General features: G+C 42.1%; 1 protein-coding gene across 1 annotated transcript; it reads right to left on the minus strand.

The window, feature by feature from the left end:
- Positions 1–11,330: 11,330 nt before the first annotated feature.
- hoxa4a (homeobox A4a) lies at positions 11,331–13,256 on the minus strand. Its single transcript, XM_087834554.1, has 2 exons — positions 12,208–13,256; positions 11,331–11,684 (listed from the first exon to the last, which is right to left on the minus strand). The coding sequence occupies exons 1-2, from the start codon at positions 12,617–12,619 to the stop codon at positions 11,353–11,355; spliced, it is 744 nt and encodes a 247-aa protein (XP_087690680.1). The 5' UTR covers positions 12,620–13,256; the 3' UTR covers positions 11,331–11,352.
- Between the last annotated feature and the right edge of the window lie 1,782 nt (positions 13,257–15,038).

Raw genomic sequence — 15,038 nt, forward strand, 5'->3', positions numbered from 1 at the left:
GTTTCCCAATATTTATTTCAGAAACTGACAGGGTCTTGACACCCTTGTAGAATAACATTGGCACCCCGTGGTCACGTGACGCCTCTCCGCCAATGGCCTCCTTGGGTGAACCTAGGGTTACAAGAAGCACTGTGAGGAGAAGAAATGGTGGCGATCCATCTTACTTTTCAATGCAGCCCTGACACAGGAGACTATGGAGGCAAGATAGGGCCAACAATTCTGTGGACTATTACCGTTTACCTTATGGCTTACACGGGGCACAGAGGCACGCTCTAACCTTGTATTACCATCTGTGGCGAACATAAAACCATTTTAAAAGCATTTCAGACTGTCAAATCATTTAGAAACGCGAAAAGACGCCGGGTGGCGTTATAAAATATTTGATTCTAACTAACAGTGAAGCAGAATATAGTTAGAGTAGGCCTTATGGAGAAATGCGCTGTGGAAATAGCTTGTTAGAGAGTTACCACACAGGAAAATAATATTTCTTTTACACTGTTATTCTACCAACAGGGCTGTCAACGGTGTATCTAATTTCCTGTATAGCGAGTGAAAAACATACCGTCGGATCCACAAACTTTCAACCCATTTTATTTTTTACTTTTAGAAAAAATTAATCATTTTTAAGAGAATAAAATATCCCTGAGCTTGCCACATAGTCTGTCTCTTTTTTATTCCTCCCCCCCTTTTTTTTCTACGTTTCCTCGTAATAGTAGAAAAAATGTAAGGGCCCCGAGGAAACCTGAAAAACCGGCCGGCGTCCGTGCATCTCCATGCCCATGGTTTGAACTTTGTTCCATAGTAGGCCCATAATAATGGTTGCTGTCGCTGTCTGCGCGGCGGCCGGTCGCGGTGATATATGAGGGCGGGGGGGTCAGTGAGCCGGGACTGCCCGCTCGGAATGAGCGGCCCGGTGAGCAGCCAAGCCCTAACAAAGCAAGTATTAAGCAGACAGAAACCCGGGGATGGTACAGCTAGAGGCTGCTGCTGGAGCACCATAATTCACGTAGGTAACCTCGGGGAGAGACTATAAACTATGATAGACACACATCACTGCTCTTTTGGGGGAAATCTTTTTATAATGGGACATTAATGGGACATTAACAATGAAACAGTGGATTGAACAGCTATTATTATTATTATTATTATTATTATTATTATTATTATTATTATTATTATTATTATTATTATTAAGCTAATGATTTTCAGTAGAAATAAAATATTCCCATTCATTTTCGCATTTGCTGTCTACTCTGTAGATTCTATAGATTTAGCCATTATACATCGTTTGAATAAAGCAAATATATATATATATATATATATATATATATATATATATATATATATATATATACTGCATTTAACACAGTTGAGATTTTAACTGATGAGTCGGGTTGTTTTATGTCTGATAGCAAAAGTTACCCGGGCAATAAAAATGATTTAAAAACAGGGTTTAAAACAAAAAAGAAGCCCTCTTGCATGTTTCATAATCCATAGCCCCGAAGCAGACACATAACTATGCGATACATCATCATAAAATGAGCACACGGAAAATGTAAATGTCGAGCAATTCTGGCCTGTGCCGTTCTGCATACAATAACAAAAAGCAAATCAGTTTCAAAATGCCCTCAGCGCTGTTAAACCGCAGACTGAAAGGTCTTCACCGTGTCTGCACTCGTGATGACCGGGAAAAGATATCACGAAGCTCTGTGGTGTGTATCTCCAGGCGAACCATTGCGATAGTCATAAACGGCAGAGAAAAGAGAGACAAAAGACAGACTTGAGCTCTCTGCGCAGCCCCTCCGCTCCACGCTGGAGAAATCCGGCCGCCTGACTGTGTGTGTGTGTGAACTCTTCCTGAACCGAGATCTAAGTCATACGGTGATAAATCACCGCGCGACATACAAACTCAGCCATTTACAACCGAGGGAGCCTATTCCTGGCCTGCTTACCTTATCCTCTTACGACGAATGCAGAGCACCAAGCAATATTTTCTCATTCAGCGACGAAATCGATCAAAGCAGTAATCCAGAGAAAAGTTTAAAGACAGGGCTGACTGGGTGAAGCAGCGGTAGCAGACTGCGCCCTGCCATACACCGAGCATTAGCAGCCACAACAAAAAAAAAAAAAAAAAGGAAGAGCCAAGAGAAGCCCCCTTTTTTTTCCTCTTTTCCTTTTTTTCCTACTCGACGTGGACGGGTAAACCGAGATTACGAAAGCAGGCGTGAGCTGTCGGGTCAACGAGATAAGACTTATCTGGCCCCAAGATTGAATGTATCGTCCTGCTATAGAGCTATGACCAGGGCTTCATAGCAATATTAAAGTCGGCCAAGGCTATGCTGGTGTATGTGATCCTTCACTAGTACCATGCAGTCACCAGTGAACTGCCCCGAACCAGAGCGTCACCATAGACAAGAAAAATTATGCAAATGAAGTAGCGCCTTGGAAAGCCTGTTCAAGTCAAGTGGTTGCCTCTCCTCCTCCCCCAACCAAATGAGGTAGTGCGTCTAGAAGAAAATATATATACATATATATATATTTATATCTCTACAAAAATAGCACAGTCCTTCCCTAAAGTGTTTTAAATCTTTTCTGTTATTATGTACTCCGTGGCCTGCAGTGGAATTATGAACCCAGTGAATGAGATGGGGGAGAGAGAGAGAGTGAGGTGGAATACAAAGGAATAATCAGGCCCCGACCATGCTGCATTTCCATTTCCATGGGACATAAAGGGCTTCTATCCACGGCTTGATCATTAACCCGCATTTCTGCACATTTTGGCGAAAAAAAAGGAGACAACAGTGCGTTTTCATTTTCTGCGCCAGGTACGCCCTTTATGGCTTTTTAACACGAGAATAAAATAAATACCGAAATACACGCCGAGACGCTCTCACACACGCACGCACACATATATGTATATATAGTTGTGCTTTCAAATAGCTGGGATTTATGAAAGCATGGCTGATCAAAGCTGTATTCGATTTATATCAACCCCCTCCAGGAGCATGGTGTGAAAAATGGGCACAAGTTTCATCACCAAAAGGCAAAGTGGAGGACATGCAGCGAGGACCAGGGGAGAAGAGAGCGGCAGCAGGGGGAATCCCTCAGCATATTAATGCTGTCTTTTGCAGCCAAAAAGAAAGCCTGAGAAAAGTAGATTTATGTCCTCTCAGCTTCCCCGGGCTGTAAACACGTCCAGAGCTGCAGCTTCTCTGCTGGTTTCAGGCTCTGGGACAAAATTCAGTGACACAATTAAAAACTGTAGAACACACGGACGGCGTGGGAGGTTGAGTGGGACCCAAAAATTCACATGTGAGGGTTTTTTAAGCTAACTGCGCTTTTTTTTGCCCCCCCAACCAAAAGTAGCCAGTCTGTATAATTATTTACTTCTTTGTGTTGTGCTAAAATGCTGATTCGACTTTCTCTTTAATGTGGCCCTGAGGAGAGGGTTAAAAGTCAGCAGGGCTCGTATACTGCCGGACATAATAAGGCGCAAAATGTGGGAAGGAAAAAAGAAAAGAAAAGAGGAAAAAGAAAGAAAGGAATTTTGATAAAAGAAAAAAATATTTTCACAAACTTCAGTTCTGTAAACTGTGGCAGCTAGAAGCAGATGGCTTTCACAGAAAGTGCTTTTTGAAATGAGTAAGGCACCGCTCCAAGAGCTGCGATTCCTCTCGTCACTTTTATAGTGACAAATTGCACCACAAAGACAAGTGGAAGAGAAGGAATTATTGCTCTCGGGCTGGTCATATTGCTGCTACAAGGAAATGTACAAGCCATAGGCTGCTTCTCTATCCCTGCGAGTGCTTCGGTGGGCGTGTGTGGTGCTTATTAGAAATTGAATAAGGATATCACCATCAAGCATTCATAACACAAATCAATAAAGATATATGGACTTACCGAAGGCAGTTCAAGGTGTCTGGGAGACCGTGCGTTGGCCAGAATTTACTAAGCTGGAATTCTGCAACGAGGAGTAGAACAAATATTTACATTTTCACGGAGAATGATCCAACATTTTAACGATTTTGTAAATTAAATTAGTGTGGGTTTTATTTTAAATCCAGGGCTCCAATATACTGCTAAGATCGAATTTAATTATAAATAATAAGGCAATTGTTGTTATACGTGCGTTGTTTAGGCCCGCGCGTCATGACTTAAAAAATAAAAGTCAAACATAAATCTTTAAAAATAAATAAATAAAAAAGAACAAATGAAATTAAGTCATCTTTTATTTGGGATTATTTGATTAAACTGCAGGATTCAATGAAACGTATTTTTTTTTTAAAAAAAAAAACAAAAACAAAAACAAGCTATTTTTAGTTAAGTAAAGATATCTTTACAGCTTAAAGGAAGCAGTCAATTTTAATTCATTTTAACATAAAAACACAGACTTACACACAGACCATGTCAGTCTATGAAAAACAAATACACAAAATAGAAAACAGAAAGTAAAAGGCCAAATTCTGATATTCTTCGTGAACAAACAGTGTTACAGCCACAAACGGCTGATTATCAGCACAAAATCATAATAACATAAAAATTGGCCTATATGCAAATAACGCAGTTGTTGTTTCCCTGCTGGCCGGCAAGCAATTTCTCCACAAATGGATCGAATAGTCATTAGCTCTGCCGCACCATCTTCCCCAAGTCCCCGCGCCCATAAATCAAGCAGGAGCGCCGTGACCTCAGAGCGGCCGCCCGGTCCTGGATGGCACTCCGTCTTCCATTATATCCTCGTTTCCCTGGCGGAGCGACACAACCCCACCGCTTTCCTATACTTTTTTTTTTCTTTCACGGATCTCATCTTGATGTATGATTTACGCACAAAAACGTAAAGCAACGAGATGTTTTGTTTTACAGAGGTTCCGAGCGCTTTGACTATTATTATTTATTTATTTAGCTTTTGCTTGGAAGCCGATATTTAAATGGCTGCTGTATTTACAACACAGGCCTCTTAATCCAAACGGTATAGCTCACGCTGTTAAAGCAGCAATTAAAACTGAAATCTCTCTTTCTCTGCCCCCCCCCCCCCCCTTTTTTTTCGCGCCTCTGTTTAAAGTTTTGGATTGAAATTTAAGCTGCATTTATCACAGCATTGGGCAAACAAGCATAAACTGGAACAATGTCTCAACCCTAATGACCCAGACAAATCCTTAAATGGATATGCGTACAATCTGTATAAATCGCTCTGGTCTAAGGTATTTGCTTCGCTCTTTTAGCTGTGATAACTGAGATATTAATACATAAATGAAGCTTCTTGATATGTGTCAATTTGATCTCCCTGCAAATAAAAAAAGAAGAAGCCCTGGACCCTTTGTTACTGACCTCTGCCTCGCGCAGCAATAACTCACGACAGTAATGAACAATCAGCGGAAATACCTCAAAATAAAATCCATCCTCCCAAAGCTCGAGCTCTGACTCCGTCCGCGTGGAAAAACATATCCGTCCGTGACAGCAGAATACATCCACAAACCCGGAATCCTCTTTCTCTCAGACTGCCTCTACTTTCTTTTTTCCTCCCCTGGATAAACAAACTACAAAGCCAGGACTCCCCTCGCGGAAAGTGGGGGTAACCCGCATATAATCTGCATCATATGGCCAGACCAGGGCTCCGGTTTTCTTCCCAGTGCCATAACACCGCGCAGTATTATGCGCCGCGCTCACGTGACGCAACGTCAACTTAAATCCCTTTTATTTGAGCCCGTGAATCATTAATGGAGGCAGTCATTGCCCCCGAGGAGAAACGGATCAGTTTGGAGGGAGAAAAAAGAGGGGTATGTGACACTGCAATGTATCTGGCAGAGGAGCAAGCCTCTCGCAGGGGAAGCAGCTTCTTTTTTTTCCACGTGTCGCCCATTCAGGGGTAAAGACTGTTCTGTCAGTTTTAAAGTGCCATATATTTGGTGCCTGTTAGCAGCTGAAAGAGCTAATCCTGCCGTATTATGCTGAGCTTCGAGTGCACAGCAGCCCCGAGCCACACTGTAACGAGAGTGTTTTGCGGAGTAATAATTCGCGTTATGCATGGGGATGGCACCCCCACCTCTAAAACTGACACACACACACCTTACTAAATATAATTTAAGAGTGGAATAATAATTACTCCTCGCTGGCAGTGAATGTGCTTTTTTTTCCTTCTCTGTAACAACACAGTCAGGTTTGAGAGGAGCCTTGCAGAAAACTCAACTCAATATCGCCCCCCAAGTCCTAATTGTCAGACTCGTGCTTTGGCACCACTTAGTCAGCCTCTGGTCCTCCATCAGCAAAGTCTGCACAAATACAAACACGTTACACGTTTACCTGTCCTACATGAAGGAGGCTGAGCGTCTTGGTGGATGTGAGGGCTGCCTGTCAGTCAGCAGAGAGCGGAAAGCGGAGCTGAGGTGACCAAAGCGCGGCTGCTCGACCCCGCTGATCAGTACATGGACCCCCATTAGACCTACATGCACTTACGCGTTTCCTATGAACAGCTGAGTGATGGTTGAAATTACAAGCTGGCGCAAAGGTTAAGGGTTGTGGGGGGATTTTTTTTAAAAATTATCATTCCACCATGTCTGCCTTGATATGAAGCAGTTTCTATATAAATAATGTACCACAGTGAAATACATCCGCCTTCAAACATTCCAGGTACTGCCAAAAATCCCAGCCTGGAAGAGCTTTTGTACTTCACGGCACCGTTTGGCGCTTGTTTTCCGTCAACACTGAAGCAGCAGCGGGCGTGGAAAAAATTCCACTACAACTATTAATCATTTGGGGCGGACATAGAAAGCATCCCCACTCCCACATCAGCTTTTGTCCTCTCAAACTACAACTTGAGCGGTAAACTTTTAAAAGGCAGGAGCAGAGGAAGAGCCCCTCTTATTAGCTCACCTTCCTCACATTTAACATTTATTTCTTAAAAGAAAGAAAAATGAGGATAAGAGTTAAGAGAAAGAAGGCTAAATTTGCACTTTAGACTTTGGAAGCATGAATGTGAAGAGATGGGCTCTCTTTCCTTTGTTAAAGCAAATGCTAATTTTGTTTAATGTCTTCTGTAGATTTGAAGCTGTCAGCGGATTTATGGCTTGACACGGCCCTGCTCTGGAAGACAACCCCTACGCCAGCTTTTGCCACCGCACCTGAACTTTTCCCTGACCCAGGACAGAGGCATGGAGTCTTGTTATTTGGAGTTCAAAAACAAGGAGAAGTTGGAAATCAAAAGTCCTCAGCTGGTAGCCTACTGATTTCACTTTTTTTTCCTAACCTACTACTTTCCAGATTTGCATTTTGTTCGGGAGAAGAAGAAGAAAACAAAGCACAATAAAGCAGTTAAAACTTTCTCCTTGAGCCAAAAGTAGCTGATTGATTATGTTTTAAATCTCGGGCTGTTTTCGCATTAAACAACTGTATCAGAGGTATTTACACAAATCAAGGCTCCTTATCACTGTCAGCGAAGAGGAGTTAGAGGCAGAGACCTCTGGATATTAGCCAGACGGCGGTCCATATCTTCCCACAATGTTGACACTGGGAGCTCTTAACAGCCGGGCTTGGGTTACCGACACTCTCAGACCAAGATAACTCTTTCTGCGAGGTTTACACAGCCCAACATCAAGGCTAAAGCAAAATTCAACGCCTGAAGCTGAGGGGAGCCACCTCTGATGAGCCCACACCAACACTGTGGCGGACTAGGACGACTGACATGTTTCTGCATGAGATTGTTGTAATAAAGATATTTTAATTTACATGTTGAACAGACTCCTGGCTTTTTTTTTATTGGAAATGACCCAGCAAGCTTTAGTTGCAAGTAAATTTTGGAAATAGCCTTACGTTCACAACAATAACAACAACAACAACAACAATAATAATAATAATAATAATAATAATAATAATAATAATAATAATAATAATAATAAATACCGTTCCGGACAGTTTACGGACAAGTTATAATAATAACTTGACTATTGTGTTCACTCTTACTGAATTTTCCATTTATTTCTTACACTTAAGGGTTTAAAGCAATATAATAATAACGCTGTTTAATATTTGCTATCATCATTCGAGATTGCTATTAATATTATATTACTTTTATTTATTTTTATTGGGATGCGTGGTTTAGTGCATGCAGTTATTTGGAGCTGAACGTTGCCAACATAAATACTGACTGTTTATTTTGGTTCATTAAAATTGTATTGCATAGAAGCGTCTCAGTTGCCACACACAGAGAGAGACACAGAAACACACGCAGTAGATTTTACCTCTGCACTTATATGTGTATTAATTATTTTACAACAGATTTGTGTTCAGTTAAAATCTGTATTTAAAAGCAAAGTTTAGACTGAATGTGACCATCGTAATGCTCTTGTTCTTGTTGTCCATAGGAGGTCCAGTAAGCAGGCTAAATAGTCTGCACTTACATAGTACTTGGTAAACTAAGCGCTATGCATTGTCTTTGCAATTTGGCACCTAAGCTCCAATGCACGGTGCTAGCCTTCAACTGGAAGCAGTTTGGGATTAGGTGTCTTGCCTAAGGACACCTCGGCACGTGTGGAGGGGTCGGGAGATCGAACTTCTAACACTACGATTAGTAGCCCGTCTGCTCGAATACCTGAGCTACGGCTACCCTGTATGTCAAAGGCATATATATGTATATTTTCCAAACAATAAAAATGTATATGGATCCGATTTTAAAATTGATTTGAGGACCATAGAGAGCAAAGCGCGATAATAACAGGAAAGGTTTCTTTCCATTGCAATATTCAGTGACATGCACAAAAAGATCATGGCGCAAACTGCACTTCCGGGATATTGTATGCAAAATTGTGATATCACTGCAAAGCTAAAAAAAAATAAATAAATAAAATAAAATAAGAAGCAACCATGTCTACTCACAAGTCATGCCGGTCTGTGTCCAGCGGACAGAGTTTTGTCAGAGGAGAAGAGATCTGACTCGCACCCTGCGGATCACTTCAAATGAAAATAAGTCAGAATTTCACATCTATTTCTGACCCCGGGGCATTCATTATTCAGCGAGTCACGTGAACGGGCGAATTAAAATTTCAGTACATTGGAAGTGACCTCTATTCGCGACTCAAATGACTTGAAATCTGTAATTTATGCAGAATTGGACTTCTTGGAGTCTGCGCAAAATTGGTGCCAATCAGCCTCAGCGTCATCTCCTGCACAGTTTCCATATCTGAAGCAACTGCTGCACAGTAATGGGGAGCTTCAGGATGTCTGCGGCAACATACAACACATTTTTTTATTGCGTGTGGTAACATTCAATAAGCAAAGCATACACGAAAATGTACAACTATCTATTTCTCACTCTGAGGATTAAAAAAAAACTCCAATTAATTTTGCATTTATTTCATTGCAGACCCATCCACTGTGCAGTTAGTGGCATAATCAGTGGGCTAAAACCATCAGTGCCAGCATACTAAATAACATCTATCCGTTTCTGCTCATATCTGCTCCCTTTCTTCGTGCACTGACAGGCACGTTTCAGTGATTATTTGCAGGAGAGCTGTCTCATGCCTCCGATTCACACTTACAATCACAGTTTTTGTTTCCGCGCCCTCTTTGGGTATCCCGTAAATGAGAAGAAAAAGCTCTTGGAGTTCTCGGTGCTGATATATGGTCTTAACATTGTGTGTGTCGAAAGGTCAAGGGTCAGAAGAAGTGCTCTAAGCCGGTGATTGGCCAGTGCCGGCCGTGTCCTCCAGCTGAACTCTCTATTGTTTGGATGTAGCAGGTAGTGACCAACACTCACACTCTGGTGCACAGCGCGTAATGGCAAGTAAGAACAATATGTGTTGCCGGATACATTTAACAGTTTGGGTTTGGTCTGATTCCCGTGTCAGTACAGCCTATAAAGCTTTGGAGCTATCAGCTGATACCTGCCTGATATACTCTGTCACAGCTCAGCCTAATCCACGAAAACGCGCACGGCGTTCAGAACACTCAGCAGTAACAAAAAGACATAAGACATGCCTTCACTTTGTCAAAGTTTGTTCATGGCATTGCATTTCTTAGGTTTCACTCTAAAGCGATTTTGCGCATTCGTAATGTGAAAATATCTTTTCGGATCAACCGTGAATGTATTAAAACGGAGGTGCGCAATACTATCAAATGAAACCTTTCTGTAAAAAAAAAAACATTTATCGCAAATATTTTCTTTCTACTCTGGCAAAGTGTTAAAAAGTGCAAGAAAACGCAGCCACAATGTTGCCAACATGTTGCAAGGCAAATTGTTCGGGACTGCAACACAATGTGACCACTATACGCATCTCAAATGGCTGGATTTCTTACCAAAAGCAAAACCAGAGCGCAATAGTCCACACACCGAATAGAAATTCAATGTAAACCAAAATAAACAATGTGAGTTCAAAGTTTTAATTTCTGCAAAAAATATGAACAAAAATATAAATGAACAAATGAGAATCAGTTTTTAAAAAAATGGCACCTTGAATGTCGTGAAAGTGAAATTCGTATTTGCGGTGACAAAACATCCGAAGCCATGTCAGCCTTATAAGTGAAGCACACATTTATTTCACAAGGACAGATTTATTCTAAACTAGCCTACATCACAACGGCCATTACTGAGACAACATATACAAATATTCACAGTTTAGAACACAGCACAACATGGACGCACTATAGCACAAATAAAACTAGACCATATGACACCAACAAACATAAACTTACGTTGACGAAACGCTTTCCTTATTGTGCCATCATTGTGATTTGTCTATGTACATTAGATGTGAAAGTCACCTGGACTACATTCAACAGTAAACCAACCCACTCGAACACACACATACTACACTGCTATACTCTGACTGATGCCATGCCTCTAAAAAAAAATAAAAAAATTAAAAAATTGAGAAATAAAATGCCGTGTGGTTTTCTAACTGGCATCTATAGAGTCTCGCTAAATATCTTTCAAGTATATTAAAACTTTTCCATGAGCAACAATAAAGAAAAGAAAAGGAAATATCAAAGAGAACATTGAAAAGAAAAAATGAGGTCAAACTTACTTTTTTTACCTCACTCACTTTTAACTGCAATTATACATTTCATCCAAGTTTGATGTGCATTATCCTTCTTTCATAATAATAAACAAATATATAAACACTTCAGTTGCCACCGTGGCAATTAAAGGTGAATTTCAAGCTTATATGATGAGGGCGAGGACGACCGGAGAGAGGGGTAAGGGCACAAAGGACGTGACAGGGGCCCAATAGCAGAGGCAAGGTGAAAGAGATACCACCATGTGTGTGTGTAAAATACTGAGAATCGGTCCATCAAATTCCACTTGTGTTATTTGCCATCTCAGTCTGGATTGGGGTTTTCAGGGATGGGGGGTTCGTTCATGCACTATAGACCTGCGGTGCACGGCGTGGGGACAAGCTGCTGGCCTGTTTTGATCTGCTGCTGCTGCTGGGCCCCCGAGGCTGAAGCTGAGGCCGAGCTTGAGGATCGAATCTTAGTGTTGGGAAGCTTGTGCTCCTTTTTCCATTTCATCCTCCGGTTCTGGAACCAGATCTTGACCTGGCGCTCGGACAGGCACATGGTGTGAGCAATCTCCACCCGCCTGCGCCGGGTCAGGTACCGGTTGAAGTGGAACTCCTTCTCCAGCTCCAAAGCCTGCTGGCGGGTGTAGGCAGTGCGGGACCTCTTGGGCACTCCTCCATTGTAACTGGCATTGACTGGGAGGGGGGAAAGCCATAGACAGGGAGGCAAGCAGGTGTTACATGCAGGTTGATTGCGTTTACTCCAAAACCCTTAAATCCGCCACTGGACACATTCTAGCTTTGAAAATCGTGCACGAATTTGTGGGTTTGGTGGAAATTTGCAGTCGCTTGTTCTACACTCTGTCTTGTTTCAGTTTACGGACATGACCTTAATGTGGAGATGCCGAGTGCACAAGTACTCGCATCCAGGGACAGATCAAGCTTAGGAAATGATTAACAAAAACAGCGGGGCTGAATATTACTTTGGCTCGGCTCCAGTGGTGGAGGTAGTTTGGGTTAAAAAGCAACAAAGGCACATGGCCCCGACAGACGAACACAGGCAATAAAATTTACGAGGGTCCTTAATTACCGACCCTGCTGCTCGATAGTCGTAAATTGCTGTTGTAAGGGCTGCTACTAGTGTTGCCTCAATAGGCTTGCGTGTGTTCCAGTGGTTGTTTCTCAGTGGTTCAGTTATTTAACCGTGATGATAACTCACCGCTGCTAACGTGGACCTTTTTCATCCAAGGATAGACCACCGGCTCCTTGCCCTTCGCTACGCCGGGATAGACTTCAGTGGCGAGGCTGCAGTCTTTGCTGGCGTTTGCGCCACCGTCTGGGGCCGCCGTGAGGCGAGGACCGTGGCTCTGTGGAACCGGTTGCGGTTGCGCGTGATGCCCATCGTTGAAATCGTCGAGTCCGGTGGCGGGGACGTTACCGTAATCGTATCCCGATTCTGTGTAGTTTGACCTCGGATAGGATGGCTCTTCGTGATGGGGGAAACCCGTATCTTTTGGCCGCTCGTAATAATCACCGGGGTTAGGGATGTATCCGCTCTGCTGATATTCGTCGCATGGAGGAAAGGAAGGCTCGATATAGTTGGAGTTTATCAAGTAGGAACTCATGGTCATTAATTTGTGAAGTGCAACAATACTAATTTTTATCGCGCTGTCGTTTTTCTGATCTCCACAAAACCCTCCTACTCCCTGTCAAATGTACAAAGTTGCCTGGTCACGTGTGAAGAGCCACCAATCACGGCGTGTCCTGTGGGCATCATGTAAACAGGAACCAATGGAAAGCATGGCACTGGCACCACCAACACTGCTTGGACTGGCTTACGTTAGTGTTTTCCTTATTAAATCACGGTATATAAAGCAAAACCAATCAACTAAGTTGTTTACTGCACGGGACCAAACTTATGCGGGCGAGGCTTCCTGCGCTTAAAACAATCCGCCTCCCTTGAAACAGAAAGTAGATATGAAATTCAAACCCTTAAGGTTTTTTTCGTAAACAAAACGCCATTTCCAACAAACAGGGAAAGAGGTTGTTGGAGTTTTAATCTGTTGCATCCTAATAAAGAGAAACTGCAGGGGGGTTAAAAAAAGAAAAGAAAAAAAGGCCAGCACAGCAATGCAAACTGTAGTGTTGTGTAATATAACAGCCTTCAAATTACTGACAAAGGCACGGTGAATGCAGAAGCTTTACTCCCAGCACTGACGAGCCGCTTCTATGCGAGCATCAAAGCATGCGCATAAAGCTTGCTTGTCTATAAAAACCTAGAAGATCACACATATGCTGCAAATAAAAAAAAGCACGAGCTGCTCAAGTTGCACAAATGTGTATAAATGCACGACACCTCCTTTGGCGAGTGCTGTTGCATTAAAAACTCGAAATTGCACTTTCCCCCTTATTCGCCAGCACATGGCAGTGATCTGAAGCTATTCCTGGTCTGTTTGTTTGATAATATCACGTTGCAAACTTGCTAAGTGTTACTTGCACGCATTCTGTGGCTTAACAGCCTCTGTGCGTTACATGTCAGGGAAAAGCTCGTCCAAACAGCGGACAAACACGTGAAGGCACCTGTCTTGCATTACAGCCAGATGCCAAAACAAAACATTGTGATTTTAAACCTGCACGTACAGTAAGACCTGCCAGCTCCAACTAGTCTGCACAGCAAAAATGACTTATACCTGAGCATTTTTCTCTAATTCTGAATAAATTTTGAAGTATTTAAAACCGTTATAAGGAGCAGTTTGCACAGATTTCAGTGCAGTCCTGCGTTGTAACAGTAACAGTTAAAGAAAAGTCCAGTGTGCTCAGTATTACCAAGAAACCTATAATAATAATAATAATAATAATAATAATAATAATAATAATAATAATAATAATAATAATAATAATAATAATAATAATAATAATAACATGATCTGGAATCATAAAATGTAAAGTATAATTTCTTGTTTTCCTGACTGCTTGTTAGATGATATAAAAGTCTCTGACCGTTCATCTCGCCGGCAGCCATCACGTCCAGGCCCAGTTTCCTCTCCACGTCCGAGGTGACTTCCACACTTTATCTGAGTTTCTTGAAGATGCAGCAGCTCTTCATAAAGCTGATCCACGCTGTCCACATCAACAAGGCCTCTGCATGGAGAAACCAGAGGCCAAATTTTCGGAAATATTTTAAGCTTTCTTTTCTCTCCCATTTTCTTTATCTTCTTCTTTCTCTCTCTCTCTCTCTCTCGTCCCCCCTCTATTCTATTCGCTCCCCTAAACAGAGATAACTTCTGCCTGACCCCATAGTGACACCGTTTCCATTTTGTTTCTGATTAATCTTGCCCATTGACAGTCTTTGTTAAACAACAAGGCGTGCCCTTTTTCCAAAGAGGCGACATTTTCATATCTGTTAGACGCAGTGACCCGGGGTTCACCCCGGACTTGGACTTCAGTTTTGCGGGCTCTGTTCAGCTTTGGGTAGTTGGGTTGGGGGGAGCACTTAGCGCGGGTCAGCGCCCAGGATGGTCCCCCAAAAGAGTTTTAAATGTGCAAAATTACCTAGAGCTATTTAAGAAGCTCACACGTCCAACTACTACTGCATTGCATGACATAGATCAGAAGATAGAAGTTTGCATTTAAAAGAGGGACCTCAAAACTAAAGAGATCAACTGCAGATCGGCTAAAGTAGTATATGTTTTACTTTCTTTTATGATTTTTTTCTCAGCTTTTCTCAATAACTAAACTTCTAGATTTTGGATATGCTCTTGCGGAGGACTGAAAACTCGAAGGCCTTTTTTCTCTCTCGAAACAAATTGCCATTCTTTTCTTGTTAGCACACTGTTGCTGCAAGGCAAAGCTGCTACTTTATGAATCTCACAGGCTCTCCTGCACCTAACTCATTGTAAATGGCAGCTGCTGTACTTTGCGCCAAAGATCCACTGTATCCTTATGGCCAAGAGACCACCTGAGAGGCAATATGTCAACATAATGTCAACGGGTAAGACGACTTCACATGATATCTAAATTTACAGTCCACTGCCATTCTATTATATATAT

This window comes from Neolamprologus brichardi, chromosome 22 (genome assembly GCF_056152115.1).
Source record: "Neolamprologus brichardi isolate AB-2024 chromosome 22, ASM5615211v1, whole genome shotgun sequence".
Lineage (NCBI taxonomy): Eukaryota > Metazoa > Chordata > Actinopteri > Cichliformes > Cichlidae > Neolamprologus > Neolamprologus brichardi.